At 52.7% G+C, this 23,697-nt stretch overlaps 1 protein-coding gene across 1 annotated transcript in view; it reads right to left on the bottom strand.

Moving 5' to 3' along the window:
- Positions 1-16,146: 16,146 nt before the first annotated feature.
- Positions 16,147-23,697, bottom strand: part of CFAP45 (cilia and flagella associated protein 45) — a 35,107-nt gene continuing 27,556 nt past the window's right edge. The window contains exon 12 of the mRNA XM_077841025.1: positions 16,147-16,299. Within this exon, the coding sequence (XP_077697151.1) occupies positions 16,224-16,299 (76 nt within the window). The 3' untranslated portion in view covers positions 16,147-16,223. The remainder of the gene's footprint in view (positions 16,300-23,697) is intronic.

The following is a 23,697-nucleotide window of genomic DNA, read 5'->3' on the forward strand; positions in this document are numbered from 1 at the left end:
CCCTGCTCCAACTCAGGTAGTGCAGGGATTTGAAGCTGTATCGGCCACAACCCTGGTGAGCACTCGAACCCCCAGGCCTTTGGGTTCTCTGGAGACACACACGTGCACACCCAAGACTGAAAAATGCTGGACCTGGTCACCCCAGCTGTCTCTTGTGCGCAGGGGAGCTAGGCGGAGGAATGCCTGGCCTGAGAATCCCACTGGGTCTTAGGCACGAGCAAGGGGTCTGCACTGCTTGTTTACAGGGGGCCGCATCAGAACTTTGCCTATGCCAACCAGCAGGAACTTAGGCACGGGGGGACTTAGACACCTTCAGGGTTAGGTAGCCACTGAGTGCTGGTCTTAAGGATGTCAGAGGTGCCTAAACGTTGGACGTAGGCACTTAATGTGGCAGGTAGGTGCCTAATCCCCTTTGTGAACCTAGTCTTAGGTGCCTGTCTGCATCTTTAGGAGCCTCAGTCTCAGTGCTTAATGTGTAAGGAAAGAGGTGCCAGGGCTCAAGCAACATTTTTACTTTCATGCCTGATGTGGCAAGCCCAGAGGTGCCGGGGCTGTGAACTGCCAGGCCCAGAGGTGCCGGGGCTGTGAACTGCCAGGCCCAGAGGTGCCGGGGCTGTGAACTGCCAGGCCCAGAGGTGCCGGGGCTGTGAACTGCCAGGCCCAGAGGTGCCGGGGCTGTGAACTGCCAGGCCCAGAGGTGCCGGGGCTATGGACTGCCAAGCCCAGAGGTGCCGGGGCTGTGAACTGCCCAGCCCAGAGGTGCCGGGGCTGTGAACTGCCAGGCCCAGGGGTGCCGGGGCTGTGAACTGCCAGGCCCAGGGGTGCCGGGGCTGTGAACTGCCAGGCCCAGAGGTGCCGGGGCTGTGAACTGCCAGGCCCAGAGGTGCCGGGGCTGTGAACTGCCAGGCCCAGAGGTGCCGGGGCTGTGAACTGCCAAGCCCAGAGGTGCAGGGGCTGTGAACTGCCAGGCCCAGAGGTGCTGGGGCTGTGAACTGCCAGGCCCAGAGGTGCCGGGACTGTGAACTGTCAAGCTTAGAGGTGTCGGGGCTCAACCTTGGCAAGCCCTAGCACAAATTAAACACTGCTTAGTCCCTTTGTGAGTGACAGCTTTGTAACTGGTTTGCCCAGGTCTGACCAGCCCAGCCCAAGTGTCACTCAATCCCAAGACGGCGCCAGGAGAACTGGCCTCTGCCAGAGAGCTGGGCTGCCTAGGGAGTGGCCGTGTTACTAGCAGGGGCAAGGACAGTGGGAGGCACGAGGGGCAAAGGAAGCAGTAAAGTGAGGTTCAGTCCTATGGGCATGGGTGGAGATTGGGGGGTATGGGAGGGCCTTGCCCCCCCAAATTGAATAGGAGGCAGAGGTGACGCATGGAGGGGCGCCCAGTTTTCTCCCTTAGCTCTGGAACTTTCGGGTGGGGGGAGCAGTGATGCCGGAAGCTCTGTGCCTGCTGGTCACTTTCCCCAACTGGGCTGTGGCTATTTTCACCGAGGATAGCCAGGCGCCTAAGCTGCTTCCCAACCCAGGTGAGCTGTCAGTTGTTAGTCCCGGCTGGGGGTGTGGGGGAGAGGATGACTGGACTGCCCCTGCTGGGAGCCACTGGGGCCAGTCAGAACCACCCCCGGCTGCAGGAAGCTCTGCACCTCTCCCCAACTTCCTGTCCCCATCACTTCTCAGCTGCGGTGGGGAGGGGTCACTGTATGGGGACCCACTCCCCCCGCTCCATCTGCCCTACCTCTGTGCACCCAGACCCCTCCCCCACTGAGCCCCACCCACCTTCACCTGGACCCACCCCCTGCAGAGTCCTATTCCTTCTGCACCCAGAACCCTACAATGAGCCTCTATGCATTCAAATTCCCCCTGCATCCGGACCCCGCACTGAGCCACTTTGACGAAGTGGGGATGTTCTTAATGTTTTCTCTGAATACTGTGTGGGTGCCTCAGTTTCTCCTATGCATTTCTTAAGTATCTTAAGTATAAGGTGGTGGGATAAGGGTGTGTGATAGTTGCAGAGCTCTAGGCAGGTGTGATGCTGTCTGCACAGAGAATGGCCGACACCCTGTCTCCTAGCCTAGGCCCCTCCCCTGTTTGTTCTCCAACAACTGAAGGTTTTGGAGAACAAAGAGATCAGGTGGTGTCCTGGCCCGGGGAGAGACAAAGGCCAGAGGAGGGGCTGGAGGGGGCTTCAGTTTGGCTGGCCAGGGAAATGGAGAGAGGCCCAGAACCGGGGTCTGGGCTCCCTACCCTCCAAGATGGACCTGACTAAGGGGTCCTGTTCTCTGTACCTACAAGCTCTGTTTTAGAATGTGTTCCTGTTGTCTAATAAACCTTCTGTTTTACTGGCTGGCTGAGAGTCTCCGTGAACCTTAGGAAGTGGGGGGTGCCGGGTCCTGGCTCCTCCACACTCCGTGACAGCCACTCACACCAAGATTGCCCCACACAGAACCCTCTTACCCCGCACCTGCATTCCCCCACACTGATCCCCTCCACCCTTGGACACTGCCAGGCTGAGGCTTGGACACTGCCTGTCCCACACCTGGATTGCGGGGCAGGGCTGGGCATTCCTGTGAGACTCTGTCCCTCTCACTTGCTATCTTGGTGCACCTGGTGTGGAGGGGCTGGGGACAGACTTTAGCAATGGGTTTGTTTGATATGTGCAAAAGACATTAGCCCTCCCATTTTGGGGGAACAGAGCGTATTTCTTTCTAAAAAGGTGACATAGGAAAAGAGAAAATCGGAGCTACCAGTCTTTCTGAAAGACATATTTTGATACGTCATATGAGGATTTAATTTCAGTTTAGTATGGTTAATAAATACAAAGTGTTTATTAAAAATGCAATTAACTCTGTGGCAAGCGGTGCAGGCAGATCTGCTTCATGCAAAGGGTGAGAAACGGGGAACTTATGTGCAAGACGGAGATCTCAGTTTGGAGTGGGCTGTACAAATCTTGTTTTGTTGATGTTGCTTTCCCTTTTCTTCCCCTCCCGCATGCTTGCCTGGAGTTTGGGGAACAAACTGAAAGCTGAATTCAACTGCATCAATAGAGGTGGAACCAACAGGTGTCTTTAGCAACATCGTGGGGCTCTGTGGCCTCTTCTAACACCCCTAGAAAAAGCTAGACGTCAAAGGGCAGGTCCACACTTGAAAATTACATCAGCGCAGCTGCACTGATGTAGTTGTGCCCAGGGCTGACCTTCATGAAAATGGTGCCGTAGGCACACTTGTATTTTGGCGCTCCTGACCCCCGCAGGCACACCACCCCCCATTGTCCCTGACCCTCAGAGCTCTCCCCCATTGCCCCTGATCCCCACAGTTCCCCCCCATCACCTCCAGGCCCCACTGCCTCCCCCCAGTGCTTAATTTGTATTGGAAGAGATGCCGGGGCTGAGCCCCCCCCACAAATTCAGCACTGGCGGCTGGTGCTGGCCAGGCATCCCTCTCTGAGCGTTTGCGGGCCGGGGGAGTGTTGGGGGGGGGTGTGTATTGTATGTTGTAGGGTGACCATATGTCTCATTTTGGCCAGGACAGTGCTTTTTTGGAAAAAGTCATTTGTCCCATTTGCTCTTGACAATTTGATCAGTTGGAAAGAGCAAACAGGAGAAATGCCCTGACTGAAAGTCACTTTTGTCAAAAAAGGTGGGGTGCAGAGGAGCGTGAGTGGGGGCGAGCGGCGATGCCAGCCCTGCGCAGGGGGGAGGCAGGACTCGCGTGAGCAGCAGTGCCATTCCCAGCCTTTGGGAAATATGGTCACCATGTGTGTTGCTACTCACCCGAATCCCGCCTGCACCTGGCGCAGGGACGGAGGCTCAGGTGAGCGGCTCGGGCCAGCCACACGTGGGCGGGGGTGCTCAGATGTGTGGTCACCCTAGTGTGTTGGGAGTCTGTGTGTGTGTGTGTGTTGGGAGGAGTGTGTGTGTGAGAGAGACAGTGTGTGTATTGGGGGAGTGTGTGTGTGTGCCGAGTGTGTCAGTGCGCTGTCTGTTTAAGAAGACCACTAGGAGCCTGAACAGCAGTGCCAGCTCCCACTCCAGATATGGAGGCACCAGCACAGACAGGCTCCCCCTCACCCCCACCCCAGCTCAGCAGAGACTGGGTACACGGGTTCGGGGCAGGGGGACAGCCTGACATCAGCAAGCCTCCTCTCCAGCACACAGGAGCCACGCTCCAGGTCCTGAGCTTGGCCAGGGCGGCTCCATGGGTGGGGGCAGAGGGGGAGGCAGGAGCAGCGGTTGCTGCAGACTCAGTGGAGCACGGCAGCGGGGAGGAGGGGCACCCCCACTTCAGAGCAGTTACCTGGCTGCTCCAGCTGCCCCCCCTTCTTCCCCCCTCCCCCCGCAGCTCAGTCCGTCCACCCTCTCCAGACGCTGCCATGCCCGGCTGGCTGCCTCTAAGCCCCGCTATCGGCAGGTCAAGTGGGTGGGATTTACCAGCACTGTGCCCTCTTGGCTATCCACCCTGGGCAGGGGCCTAGCCCACCCACCCCTAGGGCCAGCCCTGGCTGCACTGCTGTAGCACGTCTGGGGAGGATGCTTTAAGCCGATGGGAGAGAGAAGCCCTCCTACCAACATAGCTCTGTCTACCCGGGGGGTTAGGTTCGCTATAACTACATCGATCAGGGGATGAATTTGGCACACCCCTCAGTAACATGTTACCACAGTGTGTGTAGTGTAGACCTCACCAGAGACTCCTATTGACTTCAATGGGAATTGGATCAAGCATCTTGAGAAATTACTCTAAAAAGCTACAGCATAGTTATAATTTTCTATTAGATGCTATAGGATGATGCAAAACACCTGTGGAAAAGTGACTCTGTGGCCTATGAAAGTTTTAATTTGAGTAAAATATTACTCTGTTTTAATTTAGAGCCATCAAATTATTTTACTTTAGCTAAAACCGAGAAAAGCTAACCGTAGGGAAAGACGATTGCTTCTACATTAAGATAAATACAGTATTTCTATATTAAGACAATCTTTATGTAACTCTCAAACCAGGAAGTTATGAGTCATAGTTACATGAAAGTGCTCGGTTCTGTTTATTCAATAATTTGTGTTTAAGCAAATGCTGATTTTTTAAGTGGTAGCTGGTAAACATGGCAAATAATTAAGTTAAAATAAAAAAAGGGTGATTAAATAATGAATGTAAACTGTATTTGTGATTTTGGGTACACTGTAATTTAACTACCACTAACAATTGTACCACGAACAATCGGTAGATCTATATGTATGATTAAAGCCCTTCCCTCCCACCCCCATGCCCCCAATAGAGAAGTCAAACTACACCTAAGCCTATGGGTGCAATTTGCTTGTTAATTACAGTCTTGTGCTTGGTGCTCAGGGCCTGACTCAGGTGGCCCCACATGTGCTGATGTTCCGAGCACACCCATGCAGCGTAGTTAGTGCCTCCATGGCCTTGGCGTCTCCTTGTTAAGGCTCAGGGCGCTTGTATTTAATGCCCACATCAGTTTATTTAAGCATTGCAGAATTCACCCGACAGCCACCAAAGCCTGGTCCTGCGGCTGAGTGCAGCCCTCCAGCCCCCCTCCCATGGCCTTCCAAGATGGCTTGCATCTCATTGTTAATGCATCTCATCTCTGCAGCCACCCTCAGCTTCAGCAGCTTCCCTCCATGATGGGCCCCACTGGAGTCCTGAGAGCCCCCTTGCCCCTCATTTTGCTTCCACCCTGTTTCTGGGCTAGGACAACAGTGCTGCCTGGGGCGGGGGGTGAGCAGGGCTGACCTAACCCTAGGCTAAGAATGCCTGTCATTTAACCCTCTGAGTGCAGTACTGGGGTTAGTGAGAGTCCGGCATTGATCAGGGGCTGTGGTGTCTGCCATGCTGTAGCTGTGTGGTTAATCACAGAACCCTCCCTGCCCTGGACTCTCAGCTCCTCTACAATAATGCCAGCCCTCCTGGTCACAAAACCCCCCTAGAAATGTGAGCAGAATGAGACCAAGCAGCAGGGACAGCCTGAGCCTGCAGAGAGCCTGAAACAAAAGAGGTGAAAACAGCCTGTTCATTGAAGTGGGGGGTTGTCTCTGAAACCTACGGATAATTTAAATGACAGTTAACTGCTTCACAGCTGAACATTTTAGCAGCAACATCCAGCTAGCGTGCTTATCCCCCAATCCTAACCTGCTCCTCTGGGGACCAACCCCACAAGGGTCCCTTCCCAACTACCAAGCCGCATCCCCAGCTTCGCCTTGCTCCTGTTTCCACGCTGCAGTTCTGAGGCTGGGATACAAAGATCCTTGGCATCTCGAAAGCTGAGCGTGTGGGGAAATAAATTGACCTCATCTGAATCGCAAGATAAACCACCCGGGCACAGCTTTTGTTTGTGTATCGATCCAGTAAAAACCTCCTGCATCTGGTGCAGAATTGCCCCCAGCAGGGGCACCGAATCCAAGGATTTGGCTCCAGCCCTGATACCCTGCAGCTGGGCATTAACTCACAGGCCCTGAATTCCAGCCCCTGCCAATCCAGGCCATGGCAGCACCATCCACCTGCCTTGTCAGCTCCCGCTGCCCGCTCAGGCACTGAGACCTAGCTCCTGCTCAGTAAAAGCATCTGCCCTGGGCACTGGGCACAGCCTGGGTCTGTGGTTTCCCAGATGGGCCCCACGCCCATTTGTGAGTGATGCGGAACCAGCCTCTTCAGTGCTGCCCGGCCTGCTCCTCCAGCCAGACTCAGCCACAGCCTGATTATTAACACTCCGCTGGGTCATCTGCTGCACCGAGCTCAGTCTTCTGATTTAACCCTTAGAGGGGTGGATCCACGCGAAGGCTCTGAGCCAGCCACACGCTCTGCAGTGTCTGTGATTTATCCAGCCCAGACTAGATCTGGTTTGAAGAGAAGTGTCAGGTGGGGAAGCCAGAATGACTGTTGGGAGGAATGCCGTGCCCAGCTTGGATGCCCTGGCAGCTCCTCTGCTCCACACCCCTCCACAAGGCTCACGCTCATGGGGCTTCACTCTCTGGGGGGCCGCTGACAAAATCTCATCACAGCGTTCTTCCTTGTTGCACCACAAGGCTGAGTGGCTTCTGGATCCTGAGCTCAGCAACAATCTGTCCTGGCCTCCTGCCCTCACCAGAACCCCCCATGGAGCCCCCCAGCAGCAGCAGACACAAAGAAATCCCCCAGGGCCTTGCAGCCGGGCCTGGGGACCCAGACCTCTATGACCCAAGGTGCTCCAGAGCCAGGCACAGCTCAGTTATTAGTTATTTGTTTGTGTTACCGTAGAGCAGTGGTCCCCAAACTTTTTATGTCATGCCTCCTGTGCCCCCCAGGAGCCGGGCGGCCAGGAGTAGGGCTGCACTTCTGGGGGCTGGGGGGTGTGCAGACAGGGGTAAGGGGGCTGAGGCTGGAGCCATAGCTGTGGGTGGGTCTGGGGCCAGGAGTAGAGCTGCGGCTGGGGGCTGGGCGGGGCAAGGCAGGGCGGGGCTGGGGCGGCGCAGAGAGCAGAGACGTGGCTGAGGGAGAGACCGGAGCAGAGCTGGGCTGGGTGGTGCTTCCTCCGCAACCCTGGCCCAAGCCTCCCTATGCCCCACAAACTTTCCTCCATGCTCCCATAGGGGCATGCCCCACAATTTGGGGACCACTGCCGTAGAGCTTATGAGGCCGAGTGCTGGACTGTGCTAGGCGCTGGTAGCGGCAGAGGACTGGGAGGCTGTGCGTCTCCTCTCCTGAGGCTCTGATGGGAACCTCAGAGCTTGCCTATGTCTTCATCTCCTGTCACCTGCAAGCACATTGATAAATAAATCTAAGCTCAGTGGCAGAGACAAGACTAGAACCCCAGAGCCTTGGGGCCCAACCCCCTCTTTGCACCACTCGGCAACATGTCCCATGTCATGGGATCTGCAGAGAGGCGCAGCGTCCTTTAGGCTGGCTGGACCCAGTAGCTCAGCGTCCCTGTAGACCCTAAATCAAGATTCAGCATCTTTGTCCCTTGGGTCCGTTCTCACCCACAGACAGCAGCAGTATTCCCCCAGCTCAGCACTGTCCTTGGGACCTTGGCTGGCAGAGCCCTCTCATTCCAGCCGGGAGCGTCCCTTCACTGAGCTGCTGGATCCCGTTCCAGGACAAAGGGAGCTGGAGTGGGTACGAAAAGCTGTTGACTCAGAGTGGGGACGCTGCAGCCAGTGCACTGGTATAATTGGCTGGGCTGGGTGCAGAGAATTGGCACCAGCGTGACAGGTGCCTGAGGAGCACCAGAGAAAGGCTCAAGAATTATAACATTCATAAACCAGTCGGAGAACACTTCAATCTCTCTAGTCACGCAATCACAGACATGAAGGTCGCTATCTTAAAACAAAGAAACTTCAAATCCAGACTCCAGCGAGAAACTGCTGAATTGGAATTCATTTGCAAATTGGATACTATTAATTTAGGCTTAAATAGAGACTGGGAGTGGCTAAGTCATTATGCAAAGTAGCCTATTTCCTCTTGTTTTTTCCTACACTCCCCCCCCCAGATGTTCTGGTTTAACTTGGTTTTAAACTTGGAGAGTGGTCAGTTTGGATGAGCTATTACCAGCAGGAGAGTGAGTCTGTGTGTGTATGGGGGTGGGTTTTTGGAGGGGGGTGAGGGAGTGAAAGAACCTGGATTTGTGCAGGAAATGGCCTAACTTTATTATCATGCACATTGTGTAAAGAGTTGTCACTTTGGATGGGCTATCACCAGCAGGAGAGTGAATTTGTGTGGGGGGGTGGAGGGTGAGAAAACCTGGATTTGTGCTGGAAATGGCCTAACCTGATGCTCACTTTAGATAAGCTATTACCAGCAGGACAGTGGGGTGGGAGGAGGTATTGTTTCATATTCTCTGCGTATATATAAAGTCTGCTGCAGTTTCCACGGTATGCATCTGATGAAGTGAGCTGTAGCTCACGAAAGCTCATGCTCAAATAAATTGGTTAGTCTCTAAGGTGCCACAAGGACTCCTTTTCTTTTTTCAGAGAAAGGCAGCAATTACTCAGAGCAACCTGCTGAGCAGCAGATTCACTGCTTTTCTCCCTTCCCCATGGGCAGGTCAGCAGGCGTGGGGGAGCAGACCCACGGCTCTCCTGGGCTGCAGGAGGATAAGACTAAGGAAGGGGTTCTCTGGGCCCCAGCAGCAGGAGAGGACTGGAGCTGTGGCAGTAGGACACAGGCTGGCTGGCCAGCAGGCCAGGCACAGAGCCTGTGGGGAGCAGAGACTGGGGGCCCTGCAGCTGAATGGATGAACAGAGGGGCCTAAAGGGGTTCTGAGTAGCATGGGCTGGCAGCTCCCCACAAGGCAGGACCTGAGAATCAGCTGTTGCACCCCTGGTGTTACAGCCTGGGAATGGGGCAGGCGCAGGGTACACTTAATGGGGCTGGGGGTGGAACTTGCAGCCTAAGTGTGGCTCACAGGGCAAACAGCCCAGGCAAGAGCTGCGAGAGAGTCCCTGTGAGGCAGCAGTGTGGGAACGGACCCCGCCCAGGGGGACCTGCAGGCCAGAAAGTAGGGGGACAAGGGGCTCCCTTGGGAGCAGGGCTGGCTATATGGATGATAAAGGGGGGGGTGCATAGGGCTGAGAACACAGTGTGTGCACTCTGGGGGCACACACGAGTGAAGCAAGAAGTGGTGTTCACCCTAGAGGCCAGTCTGAGGAATAATGGTGGACCGCCCCCCTCTCCCCCCCCCCCCCCCCCCCCCCCACACACACACACACACTTTGCGCCTGGGCTGGGCCTGCTGCCGCGAGATGGTGCTTGTTTCTGGCTGGGGTTGCCAGTGCTGGTTGGACGTATTCCTGGAGGTGTCATCACACAACATAACCTTTAATTAAAGGTTAATCTTTACTCCTGGAGATTCCAGAACGATCCTGGAGCCCGGCAGTCTATTTCCGGGTGGCGCTGTCTGCCGCCCCTAGGCTGTGGCGGATTACCACACGGGCCCATGGGACACCTGCCCAAAGGCCCCAGCCAATTGGAGGGCACCCCGCAAGAGCACCGGAACTCTGGCCCCTACCCCTGCTCCTCCTCTTCCCCCGAGGCCCCACACCCTGGCCAGGCCAGAAGCTGGAGCCTGGCTATGGGAGGGTGACCATATTTGCCTGCCCCCACATGAGGCGCTGGCCCAAGCCCCTCCCCAGCCCCCGAGTGGAGCTGGCCCAACCCCCTTGCTCCCTGTGTGGGCCTGGCCCAAGTCCCACTGCTCACCACCCCCCCCAAGCCCTGCCACTTGGCCCCCCAATCCCCTTTTTGGCAAAACTGGGCATTTATCTCATTTGCTCTTGCCAATTGATTATCAGTTGGCAAGAGGCCAAACCGGGGCCAAAATTGGACATATGTCCTAGGCCAGTAGTTCCCAAACTTTTTTGGTGCCCGCCCGCCCCCCCTCCCCGCTTACCCAGTCTGCATACCTCTGGGAGCCAGAGCCAGGAGTAGCGGCAGAGCCAGGATTGGGGGTTGGGAGCCAGGGGCCAGGAGTGGGGCTGTAGCTGTGGCTGGGGCCGTGGTCAGGAGCGGCACCGTTACTGGGGCACGCTCCCTCCCCACTCCCCATGGGGGCTGACCCAGGCCTTGCCATACCCCTCCCAAATGTTCCTCCGTGTCCCCCTAGTGGGCATACGACGCATATTGGGGACCACTGCCTTAGGCTGTGGTAAGAGCCACCCAGGGAGCCCGGGCAGCTGTGAGGAACCCCAGATCCTCCACCTGCCCTGGGTGGGGGGGCCAGGGGCCCCGAGAGCAGCCCCCAGCCCATGTCCCTACCCTCCAAGGCACACTGCCCTGGGCAGGTAGAGGGTTCTGGGCGCACCAGACAGCTCTTATCATGGCCCTGCTTCTGGCCAGGGCAGGTGCCGTGGCCTTGGGGAGAAGGGGAGAAGCAGGGAATGGGGTGGGGGGAATATTCTTTGTGCCCAGGGCCCCAATAAATCTTTATCTGCCTCTGCCCATAGGCGTGTGTTGGGGCAGAGAAGACTCCATGCACCTCAGCTACAGATAAGGAGCCTGAGGCCTGCCCGTTCTTGCAGTGCATCGCCAAGGGCTCTGCATGCTCCCCTCCCAGACACTTCCCCTGCACTGCTGCTCCCAGGCAAAGGGCAGGCCTGGCTGGAGTCCAGATTTCTTGGAGGAGTCCCTGCTGGCAGAGACATGTAGAGCATTCCCAGCTGCCCTTGCTATTCCTGCACTAAAGAAAGTTTTGGAGATTCTCTCTCCCTCCCGCACCCCCTGAATGCAATCACATATCCACATGCACACAGGTTTCTGACCTTGCATCAGTTTTAGAGGATAAATAATTAGAGGAAATGGTCACTTTTTGCTGTTATTTTTTTAACAAAGGTCATCAGAGGTTGCAAAATGAAATCAGCTTCCAAGAAACAGCATTGGTGAGGCCACACCTGGAGTATTGCGTCCAGTTTTGGGCCGCCCACTACAGAAAGGATGTGGACAAATTGGAGAGAGTCCAGGGGAGGGCAACATGAATTATGAGGGGGCTATGGCACATGACTTACGAGGAGAGGCTGAGAGAACTGGGTTTATTTAGTCTACAGAAGAGAAGAGTGAGGGGGGATTTGATAGCAGCCTTCAACTACCCGAAGGGGGGTTCCAAAGAGGATGGAGCTCGGCTGTTCTCAGAAGTGGCAGATGACAGAACAAGGAGCAATGGTCTCAAGATGCAGTGGGGGAGGTCTAGGTTGGATATTAGGAAACACTATTTCAGTAGGAGGGTGGTGAAGCACTGGAATGCGTTACCTAGGGAGGTGGTGGGATCTCCATCCTTAGAGGTTTTTAAGCTCAGGCTTGACAAAGCCCTGGCTGGGATGATTTAGTTGGGGATTGGTCCTGCTTTGAGCAGATGGTGGGACTAGATGACCTCCTGAGGTCCCTTCCAACCCTGATCTTCTGTGAAGAGTGGCCCTCTTTCAAAATGGCTCCTAGCTGCTGTTGCTTCCAGCAGTGAAAATGGTAGCAGTATCCTGTGTTGCTCGGAAGCAGATTCAGGAGCCCTGCAAAGAGCCAGCAAATGGAGGCAGTGGACATATCTGCTGAGGGCACCTGGAGCTTCGGCTCTATTGAGAACAATAAAAGATGGCAGCCCATTCTGAAATGGGGCAGCTCATGGCATTCTCTGACAGACTATAGGCCAGCCTCTGCTGAAGGAGAAACTTTCACTCTGAGTAATGTCAAAAATGGCCATTGCCTCTAAAACGTGGCTGGAAACATGGTCAGTGTGCAGGATTTCAGTGCATCCTAAGTCTCTGATGACCTCCTGAGGTCTCTTCCAACCCTGATATTCTATGATTCTGGGAAGTTGGAAGAGTTAGAGTTATTCTGTTCAGATCATCTCAGACAGAAAAGGTCTGACATAGGGTTCTCAAAATCTTAGAGGATCCCTTTTTAATTAGTTTTTATTCAAACTATTTAACAGATGTTGTGGTACATTCTCAGAAAACCCATTCCACACTCAGAGCACGTGCTGTCATGTTGAAGGCTATTCGCACTTTTCACATTAACAAAGTGGTTGAATCCCTGCTGTAAGAGCAAAACTCAGCCCAAACTGAGCTGTGGAGCCCAGAGAGGCACCTGCACGATGCGGCACTGCGCAACTTGAAGCTGGGGTTGGGTGGGGGGATACGGACCGCTGCTCATGGTCCCTATCGTAATGTGCTGCTAATGGTCTGGCTGAGATATCCCCCTCAAAGAGCTGGCATTCCTCCACCTCCCCGCCCTCCAGTTTACACCAAGCCCTGGTGTAAATATTTTCTCCAAGCTGTACTGTTTACAGAGTTCTCTACAAACTCCGCCTGGATGCAGCAATAGCCTCCTGGAGAAAAGCCAGCGACAAGCCTCGCACCACCTGCTTCCTCCCATTATCTTCGCAAACCATGGCTGTGGTACAACAGGTTAGTGCGCTGGCTCTTAGTCAGTGGGCTAAGCCTATTCAGGGAGGTAGCTGTTTCGTCTGGGTTTCTTTGGGAACGCTTTGTGCACACGTCTCTGAGCGTCTGGCTCTGACGTCTCCGACAACGTACAGGGTTGAGGGAATCTCCTACTGAGGAATTAATTCTTGCACAGTTCCTGCTGAGGAGGGTCTGCTCGTGAGAGGTCACAAGATGGTACGGGGCCTGGGACTATTCATATGTAAATGCTTCTGGAAAAGCACTTCGAGTTCCGAAGGAACAATGATACAACACCCAGCACCACAGAACCTATTCTAAAGCCACGGACTTCCCACAGCACCTCTTCTATCACACACAGTCCCTGCCCTCCTAGGCCAGACAACCTCAACTCTCTCCTCTGTGCGGGTGTCAGCTGGGCCTTATTCCCTGTCCTGTTGTAACAGATAGGTCTGCGACATTTTGGGCTCTGGGAAGAATTGCCTGGCCTGCTTCCCCCATGCAGGGGATTCACTCTCGCTCTGGGGATACGTTGCCCCTGCTAAGCTGTGCAAAGAGGATTGGATCTCCCAGCTCTGTGCCACCCCTGCAGAACCACTGGTACAGGGAGCGTTCAGGGACAGGAGACATGGCCTGCGGAGTCTTGCACCCCAGCTAACCTCTGCTGCCACAATGCTTAGAAAGCCTATTACTTAGGGCAGCCCTCAGGCTGCTCTAGCCTTTGCCAATCTGTCCCCATCTGCCTCTGCACAGGAGAGGCACACAGCCTCTCTGAGGCCCCTGTGCTGATTGAGGCCCGCAAGGCACTGTAGAGATTCACACGCTCTCAGATCTGTTGGGTCCATCACGCTGCTTTGAATTATTCAGCAGAACAAGCCCTGAGCTCCATGTCCGATGCCATACACTCAGAGAGGGAGAGGCAGCCCCACTAGCTGAGATCTCAGCCCGCCCCGTCATAAATATAAAGGGAAGGGTAAACACCTTTAAATCCCTCCTGGCCAGAGGCAAAACCCTTTCACCTGTAAAGGGTTAAGAAGCTAAGATAACCTCGCTGGCACCAATGACCAATGAGGAGCCGGGGGGGAGAAAAAAAGGGTCCTCTCTGTCCGTGTGATGCTTTTGCCGGGACCAGAGCAGGAATGCAGGTCAGAACTCCTGTAGAAAGTTAGTAAGCAATCTAGTTAGATATGCGTTAGATTCTGTTTTGTTTAAATGGCTGATAAAATAAGTTGTGCTGAATGGAATGTATATTCCTGTTTTTGTGTCTTTTTGTAACTTTGCCTAGAGAGATTCTCTATGTTTTGAATCTGATTACCCTGTAAGGTATTTACCATCCTGATTTTACAGAGGTGATTCTTTTACTTTTTCTTTAATTAAAATTCTTCTTTTAAGAATCTGATTGCTTTTTCATTGTTCTTAAGATCCAAGGGTTTGGGTCTGTGTTCACCTATGCAAATTGGTGAGGATTTTTATCAAGCCTTCCCCAGGAAAGGGGGTGTAGTGCTTGGGGGGATATTCTGTGGGGGGGAGACGTTTCCAAGTGGGCACTTCCCCTGTTCGTTGTGTAACACTTTGGTGGTGGCAGCTTTTAACCTAAGCTGGTAAGAATAAGCTTAGGGGGTTTTCATGCAGGTCCCCACATCTGTACCCTAGAGTTCAGAGTGGGGAAGGAACCTTGACAGCCCCTGACGCCATGTATAGGACCATGCAGTTCTGGGACATGGGGACAGAGCTGGACTTGCAGGAGCCAGAGGAGGGAGGTAAGCCAGTCTGTGCCTCCCTCTATCAAAGACCCTCCGGTGATTTTTCTCATCTTTCCATTCCCTGCTTGCTCTCTCTCTCCTCCTTTCCCCCTCCTCCTCCCGCCCAGAGTCTCTCTGTAACAGCAAGGGTTTATCACCTCTGGGGTTCAGGCAGATGCTGTTGTATGAGGTGGGAGGAGCAGCTGGAGAAACTTCTGTCCCAGGGATATGGGTGCCTGGAGCCTTCAGTTAGGCAAATTTTCCTGCCTCAACCCCTCTGACAGTGATTCTTCTGGAGAAAGCTCTCTGTGGGGTACGCAGCTGTGCCTGACACACTGGCTCCTGGCACTCCTGTGTAGCACAGCTGGGAGCAATCTATCCATACTCAGGGATTTTCTGCTGTTGCTGCACTTGGCGCCAGTCCATTTCCCCACGCAATGTGACTCCCTCCAATATGTCGTTCTCAGAGTATACATCAAGAATTTGCTCCAAAAAACACTGACAGCAGAACAGAACTAGACTGCAAAGGAAAATCCGGTTTCAACTTTAACTCTAGTGCTGCTCTCAGCACCAATCCCTACAGCACTACAGAGCCAATACTGCATGCAGGACGGGTGGTGGGACTGTGCGGGGACTATCAGCCATCGAAGTGGGAATCGGGAGCCAAGGGCAGGGTGTACTGGGAGAATGAACCTGTTGAGAGTTCTTGATGGTGTTCTGGCAGCTGCTATACTGTTCATCCAGCTTTAATGACAAGGGTTATTAAAGTCCAGGGAGCGCTGCTTGATGCTAGGGGACCTGGAACTGAGCTGAGAGCCATCAATTCACAGTCAAGCCAAGGAAGGGACCCACCTGCGCTGTATCTAACTCTGTCCAAAGAATTGTTTGGGGGTCCGGAGCCAATGCCGTCCGGAGGGCAGGAGCCCAGCAGGGTCCGGAGCCAATGCCATCTGGAGGGCAGGGGCCCAGCGGGGTCTGGAGCCGATGCCGTCTGGAGGGCAGGGGCCCAGCAGGGTTTCCAGGAGTGTATGGTTTCTCTTGCTTTTCTCAGACATCAGCGCACAACTCCAGCCTTTAGCATTCTATACTGATGGACATGGGGATATGGGAACAGATCAAGCCGGGATTTTTCCCTGCTGCCAGTGACTGGCTGGTCTGGCTCTGGCCACAAGCTGCAAGCTGGCTGAGCAGCCCAATGTAACTGAGCTAAGGACTGTAGCACAGTGAAGAAAATGCCCATGTACCTTGCCCACAGTAACCCAGGAAGCCTGTGGTTGGACCACCCATGTCCAGGACCTGACATAAGCCCCTCCATGGAAGCAGAGGGGAGGTACCCTCTAATGCGTCCCTCTCACCTGGGGAGCATGGGTGAGCCACTCTCCACAGCCCATAGAGCTGGGTCGAGCTGGAGAGGGGATGCTGTTCCCACCTTCCCTGGTGGGGTTGGTTTGGGGACACAGTAAAGCGAAGGACACCAACACCTCCATAAATATCTCTATTCAAAAAACATACTCTCAGAAACTAACAAAATATAAAATCTAGGCCCCTGGCGAGGCTGGGCTGCTATTCCTTTCTGTGCGGTGGAGCCAGGTTGGGCTAGGCAATGCTGCCTTGGAGACCCTCAGTGCACGGTGGCTGGCCCAACGAGGGCTCGGCGCTCCACCTGGGCACAGTACTTCTCAGGCAGGCCAGCAGCTCTAGAAACAAAGAAAACAAGGGAAGGGATGTCACTGAAAGCCCCAAGGCCCTGCTGCAGAATGCTGGGGTATGGGCCCAGCCCACAGTCGGAGCCCCCATCTCTCCCAGGTCCCACAGAGTCAGCTGGGAGGGCCACACTGGACTTGGCACTACCAGCCTCCTCACCATGATCAGTGGGGCCTCTGTCTGGTGGGGCAGGGGGCCTCTTCGCCATGGAATTTAAATCTGTCCCTCTGGCTGCTCCCCCTGGGGCCCCGCTGCCTGGTCACAATGAAGGAGTTGGCAGATGTGATTGCAGAGCCATTGGCCATTATCTTTGAAAACTCATGGCGATCGAAGGAGGTCCCGGATGACTGGAAAAAGGCTAATGTAGTGCCCATCTTTAAAAAAGGGAAGAAGGAGGATCCTGGAAACTACAGGCCAGTCAGCCTCACCTCAGTCCCTGGAAAAATCATTAAAAGAAAAGGAGGACTTGTGGCACCTTAGAGGACTTGTGCCACCTTATTTGAGCATAAGCTTTCGTGAGCTAGAGCTCACTTCATCGGATGCATAAAGTGGAAAGTACAGTGAGGAGATTTTATATATACACACAGACCATGAAAAAATATACATTGTAAGGAGAGTGATCTCTCAGGATGAGCTATTACCAGCAGGAGAGTGGGGTGGGGGGGAGAGAAAACCTTTTGAAGTGATAATCAAGGTGGGCCATTTCCAGCACATTTCCAGGAGTTAACAACAATGTCTGAGGAACAGTGGTTGGGGGGGGGAGGGGCGGGGGCGAGGGAGGAATAACAACAAGGACAAGTGCAGAGTCCTGCACTTAGGACAGAAGAATCCAACGCACCACTACAGACTAGGGACCGAATGGCTCGGCAGCAGTTCTGCAGAAAAGGATCTAGGGGTTACAGTGGACAAGACGCTGGATATGAGTCAACAGTGTGCCCCTTGTTGCCAAGAAGGCCAATGGCATTTTGGGATGTATAAGTAGGGGCATTGCCAGCAGATCGAGGGACGTGATCGTTCCCCTCTATTTGACACTGGTGAGGCCTCATCTGGAATACTGTGTCCAGTTTTGGGCCCCACACTACAAGAAGGATGTGGAAAAATTGGAAAGAGTCCAGCGGAGGGCAACAAAAATGATTAGGGGACTGGAACACATGAGTTATGAGGAGAGGCTGAGGGAACTGGGGATGTTTAGTCTACGGAAGAGAAGAATGAGGGGGGATTTGATAGCTGCTTTCAACTACCTGAAAGGGGGTTCCAAAGAATCATAGAATCATAGAATATCAGGGTTGGAAGGGACCCCTGAAGGTCATCTAGTCCAACCCCCTGCTCGAAGCAGGACCAATTCCCAGTTAAATCATCCCAGCCAGGGCTTTGTCAAGCCTGACCTTAAAAACTTCCAAGGAAGGAGATTCCACCACCTCCCTAGGCAACGCATTCCAGTGTTTCACCACCCTCTTAGTGAAAAAGTTTTTCCTAATATCCAATCTAAACCTCCCCCACTGCAACTTGAGACCATTACTCCTCGTTCTGTCATCTGCTACCATTGAGAACAGTCTAGAGCCATCCTCTTTGGAACCCCCTTTCAGGTAGTTGAAAGCAGCTATCAAATCCCCCCTCATTCTTCTCTTCTGCAGGCTAAACAATCCCAGCTCCCTCAGCCTCTCCTCATAAGTCATGTGTTCTAGACCCCTAATCATTTTTGTTGCCCTTCGCTGGACTCTCTCCAATTTATCCACATCCTTCTTGTAGTGTGGGGCCCAAAACTGGACACAGTACTCCAGATGAGGCCTCACCAATGTCGAATTGGATAGACAATAGAGGATGGCTCTAGACTGTTCTCAGTGGTAGCAGATGACAGAACAAGGAGTAATGGTCTCAAGTTGCAGTGGGGGAGATTTAGGTTGGATATTAGGAAAAACTTTTTTACTAGGAGGGTGCTGAAACACTGGAATGCGTTACCTAGGGAGGTGGTGGAATCTCCTTCCTTAGAGGTTTTTAAGGTCAGGCTTGACAAAGCCCTGGCTGGGATGATTTAATTGGAGATCGGTCCTGCTTTGAGCAGGGGGTTGGACTAGATGACCTCCTGAGGTCCCTTCCAACCCTGATATTCTATGATTCTATGATAAACAAGGGGAAATAGTTTCACTTAGTATAATGACTCAACCACTGACAGCAGGATTGTCTGGCTATGTAGACTCCCTCTTCAGGCCCTACGCTACCAGCACTCCCAGCTATCTTCGAGACACCACTGACTTCCTGAGGAAACTACAATCCATCGGTGATCTTCCTGAAAACACCATCCTGGCCACTATGGATGTAGAAGCCCTCTACACCAACATTCCACACAAAGATGGACTACAAGCCATCAGGAACAGTATCCCCGATAATGTCACGGCAAACCTGGTGGCTGAACTTTGTGACTTTGTCCTCACCCATAACTATTTCACATTTTGGGACAATGTATACCTTCAAATCAGCAGCACTGCTATGGGTACCCACATGGCCCCACAGTATGCCAACATTTTTATGGCTGACTTAGAACAACGCTTCCTCAGCTCTCGTCCCCTGATGCCCCTACTCTACTTGCGCTATATTGATGACATCTTCATCATCTGGACCCATGGAAAAGAAACCCTTGAGGAATTCCACCATGATTTCAACAATTTCCATCCCACCATCAACCTCAGCCTGGACCAGTGCACACAAGAGATCCACTTCCTGGACACTACAGTGCTAATAAGCGATGGTCACATAAACACCACCCTATACCGGAAACCTACTGACTGCTATTCCTACCTACTTGCCTCTAGCTTTCACCCAGACCACACCACACGATCCATTGTCTACAGCCAAGCTCTACGATACAACCGCATTTGCTCCAACCCCTCAGACAGAGACAAACACCTATAAGATCTCTATCAAGCATTCTTACAACTACAATACCCACCTGCTGCAGTGAAGAAACAGATTGACAGAGCCAGAAGAGTACCCAGAAGTCACCTACTACGGGAAAGGCCCAACAAAGAAAATAACATAATGCCACTAGCCGTCACCTTCAGCCCCCAACTAAAACCTCTCCAACGCATTATCAAGGATCTACAACCTATCCTGAAGGATGACCCATCACTCTCAAAGATCTTGGGAGACAGGCCAGTACTTGCCCACAGACAGCCCCACAATCTGAAGCAAATACTCACCAGCAACCACACACCACACAACAGAACCACTAACCCAGGAACCTATCCTTGCAACAAAGCCCATTGCCAACTGTGCCCACATATCTATTTAGGGGACACTATCATAGGGCCTAATCACATCAGCCACACTATCAGAGGCTCGTTCACCTGCACATCTACCAATGTGATATATGCCATCATGTGCCAGCAATACCCCTCTGCCATGTACATTGGTCAAACTGGACAGTCTCTACATAAAAGAATAAATGGACACAAATCAGATGTCAAGAATTATAACATTCATAAACCAGTCGGAGAACACTTCAATCTCTCTGGTCACTTGATTTCTGATCTCAAAGTGAGTATCCTTCAACAAAAAAACTTCGAAAACAGACTCCAACAAGAGACTGCTGAACTGGAATTAATTTACAAATTGGATACAATTAACTTAGGCTTGAATAGAGACTGGGAGTGGTTGAGTCATTATACTAAGTGAAACTATTTCCCCTTGTTTATTCCTCCCCCCTCACTGTTCCTCAGATGTTCTTGTTAACTCCTGGAAATGGCCCACCTTGATTATCACTTCAAAAGGTTTTCTCTCCCCCGACCCCACTCTCCTGCTGGTAAGAGCTCATCTTAAGTGATCACTCTCCTTACAATGTATATTTTTTCATGGTCTGTGTGTATATATAAAATCTCCTCACCATACTTTCCACTTTATGCATCCGATGAAGTGAGCTCTAGCTCACGAAAGCTTATGCTCAAATAAATTGGTTAGTCTCCAGGGTGCCACAAGTACTCCTTTTCTTTTTGGGAATACAGACTAACACGGCTGCTACTCTGAAACCTGGAAAAATCATGGAACAGGTCCTCAAGTAATCAATTCTGAAGCACTTAGAGGAGAGGAAAGTGATCAGGAACAGTCAGCATGGATTCACCAAGGGCAAGTCATGCCTGACTAATCTAATTGCCTTCTATGACGAGATAACTGGCTCTGTGGATGAGGGGAAAGCAGTGGACGTGTTGTTCCTTGACTTTAGCAAAGCTTTTGACACGGTCTCCCACAGTATTCTTGCCAGCAAGTTAAAGAAGTATGGGCTGGATGAATGGACTATAAGGTGGGTAGAAAGTTGGCTAGATTGTCGGGCTCAATGGGTAGTGATCAATGGCTCCATGTCTAGTTGGCAGCTGGTGTCAAGTGGAGTGCCCCAAGGGTCAGTCCTTGGGCCGGTTTTATTCAATATCTTCATTAATGATCTGAAGGATGGTGTGGATTGCACCCTCAGCAAGTTTGCAGATGACACTAAACTGGGAGGGCAGGTAGATACGCTGGAGGGTAGGGATAGGTTACAGAGGGCCCTAGACAAATTAGAGGATTGGGCCAAAAGAAATCTGATGAGGTTCAACAAGGACAAGTGCAGAGTCCTGCACTTAGGATGGAAGAATCCCATGCACCTCTACAGACTAGGGACCGAATGGCTAGGCAGCAGTTCTGCAGAAAAGGACCTAGGGGGGTTACAGTGGACGAGAAGCTGGATATGAGTCGACAGTGTGCCCTTGTTGCCAAGAAGGCCAATGGCATTTTGAGATGTATAAGTAGAGGCATTGCCAGCAGATCGAGGGACGTGATCATTCCCCTCTATTCGACATTGGTGAGGCCTCATCTGGAGTACTGTGTCCAGTTTTGGGCCCCACACTACAAGAAGGATGTGGAAAAATTGGAAAACATCCAGCGGAGGGCAACAAAAATGATTAGGGGACTGGAACACATGACTTATGAGGAGAGGCTGAGGGAACTGGGATCGTTTAGTCTGCAGAAGAGAAGAATGAGGGGGGATTTGATAGCTGCTTTCAACTACCTGAAAGGGGGTTCCAAAGAAGATGGCTCTAGACTGTTCTCAGTTGTAGCAGATGACAGAACAAGGAGTAATGGTCTCAAGTTGCAGTGGTCTTCAAGTTCAGGTTGAATATTAGGAAAACCTTTTTCACTAGGACGGTGGTGAAACACTGGAATGTGTTACCTAGGGAGGTGGTGGAATCTCCTTCCTTAGAAGTTTTTAAGGTCAGGCTTGACAAAGCCCTGGCTGGGATGATTTAGTTGGGGATTGGTCCTGCTTTGAGCAGGGGGTTGGACTAGATGACCTCCTGAGGTCCCTTCCAACCCTGATATTCCAGGATTCTAAGATGGGGATCCTGCTAACCAACTTCCTCTTCTGGCCTGCCCAGCTCTGCCCAGCAGCTGTTCCTCCCCATCTCCCTGTCGACTCCATCATCTCCACAGCCCCAATCTACCCTGCTGGGCCCAGAACCAGGGAGTGGATATGGGGAGAGAAAGCAGGGATGGGGTTGTGACCCTATGTACCCCTGTATTCACACCCTACGCCAGGGGCAGGCAAACTTTTTGGCCTGAGGGCCACATCGGCTTTCCAAAATTGTATGGAGGGCCGGTTAGGGGAGTCTGTGTCTCCCCAAACAGCCAGGTGTGGCCCGGTCCCCGCCTCCTATCCAACCCCCCCGCTTCTCGCCTCCTGACGGCTCCCCCAGGACTCCTGCCCCATCTAACCCCCCTGTTCCCTGTCCCCTGATGGCCCCCCTGGGACTCCTGCCCCATCCACCACACCCTGCTCCCTGTCCCCTGACCACCCTCAGATCCCCCACCCCTGCCACCCCATCCGATCCCCACCTCATTCCTGACTCTCCCCCCCCCCCCGGGACCCCTGCCCCATCCAACCCCCCCTTCCCTGCCCTCTGACCCCCCCGACCCCTATCCACCCACCTGCCCCCTCACAGCGCTGCCTGGCGCACCGGTGGCTGGCAGCGCTACAGCTGTGACGCCCAGGGCATTGGGTCAGGCTGCAGCTCTGCAACTGCACTGCTCAGCCACCCAGAGCGTGGCATGGTGCGCTGAGGCTGGCAGGGCGGGGGCTAGCCTCCCAGGCCAGGAGCTCAGGGGCTAAGCTGGAGGGTCCTGTGGGCCGGATATGGCCCGCGGGCCGTAGTTTGCCCACCTCTGCCCTACGCCCACAGCACGGATCAAACTATCCTTGTGGGGTATCATCTGAAAACTACTAATACACAGGTCAATACTATCATTGTAGAATAGATGTGACAAAGCTGCATGAAGAGTTATGAACATCCCTTGGGACTATGTTTTAAAGTCTGTATTTGAACAAAGTAGAAACAGGTCTGCCCAGGGCTTGCATACCAATGAAGCAGGTGACTGGTGACAATGGAATTGTAAACAGAACCATTCAAAAATAACGAGGAGTCCTTGTGGCACCTTAGAGACTAACAAGTTTATTTGGGCATAAGCTTTCGTGGGCTAGAACCCACTTCATCAGATGTATGGAGTGGAAAATACAGGAGCAGGTATACATACATGAAAAGATGGGAGTTGCCCTACCAAGTGTGAGGTCAGTCTAACGAGATGTGCCACTCTCATTACCACTATAAAAGTTATTTTTCCTCCCTTGGTATCCTACTGTTAATTGGGGTTCTAGCCCACGAAAGATTATGCCCAAATAAATTTGTTAGTCTCTAAGGTGCCACAAGGACTCCTTGTTGTTTTTGCTGATACAGACTAACACGGCTACCACTCTGAAACCTAGAACCATTAAATCTCACCTGGTGGTTGGGGAGTCAGCATGTCTAGACCATAAACGACTGTGTATTCACTTGTCTAACCAGCCTCATCACCAGGCAGAGACAATGAAGCTACATTTACTTGAAAGGTAACAAAGCCATTCAGTGAACAAGGGGAAGAGGCGAAGACTAAACTATCAACGGCTGATGGAGACACCACCCCCAGGAAGCCTTCATCCTTGTTGAAGCAGGATCAATGCACTTTAAGAGAGAAGCTTTTCAAAGGTTTACTGGACCATAAAGAGAGGGACAGTGAACCACTGAGTTATTATCCTTCACCATGGAGACAAGGGAACCAGTGCCCTGTATTTCTGTGATGGTCCTGACTGAAGGACAGTCAGCCATGCTGGACCATGAGTAACTGGTCAGTGACACCATCTTAAGCAAAACACAGTGCCTTGCTAGATAAAGTTTCAGTCTTTTAAATGCGGGTTTTCACTTTGATTTCTTGAAACCATCTCCCCCTTTATATATTTTACTTGGCATCACTTAACCTGTGCCCTGTTGCTAATAAACTGGTTTTATTTTAATCTAAACCAACCCAGTGCTGTGTCTGAATTGAAGGAATTGTTA

Source organism: Eretmochelys imbricata, chromosome 24, assembly GCF_965152235.1.
Source record: "Eretmochelys imbricata isolate rEreImb1 chromosome 24, rEreImb1.hap1, whole genome shotgun sequence".
In the NCBI taxonomy this organism is placed as follows: Eukaryota; Metazoa; Chordata; order Testudines; family Cheloniidae; genus Eretmochelys; species Eretmochelys imbricata.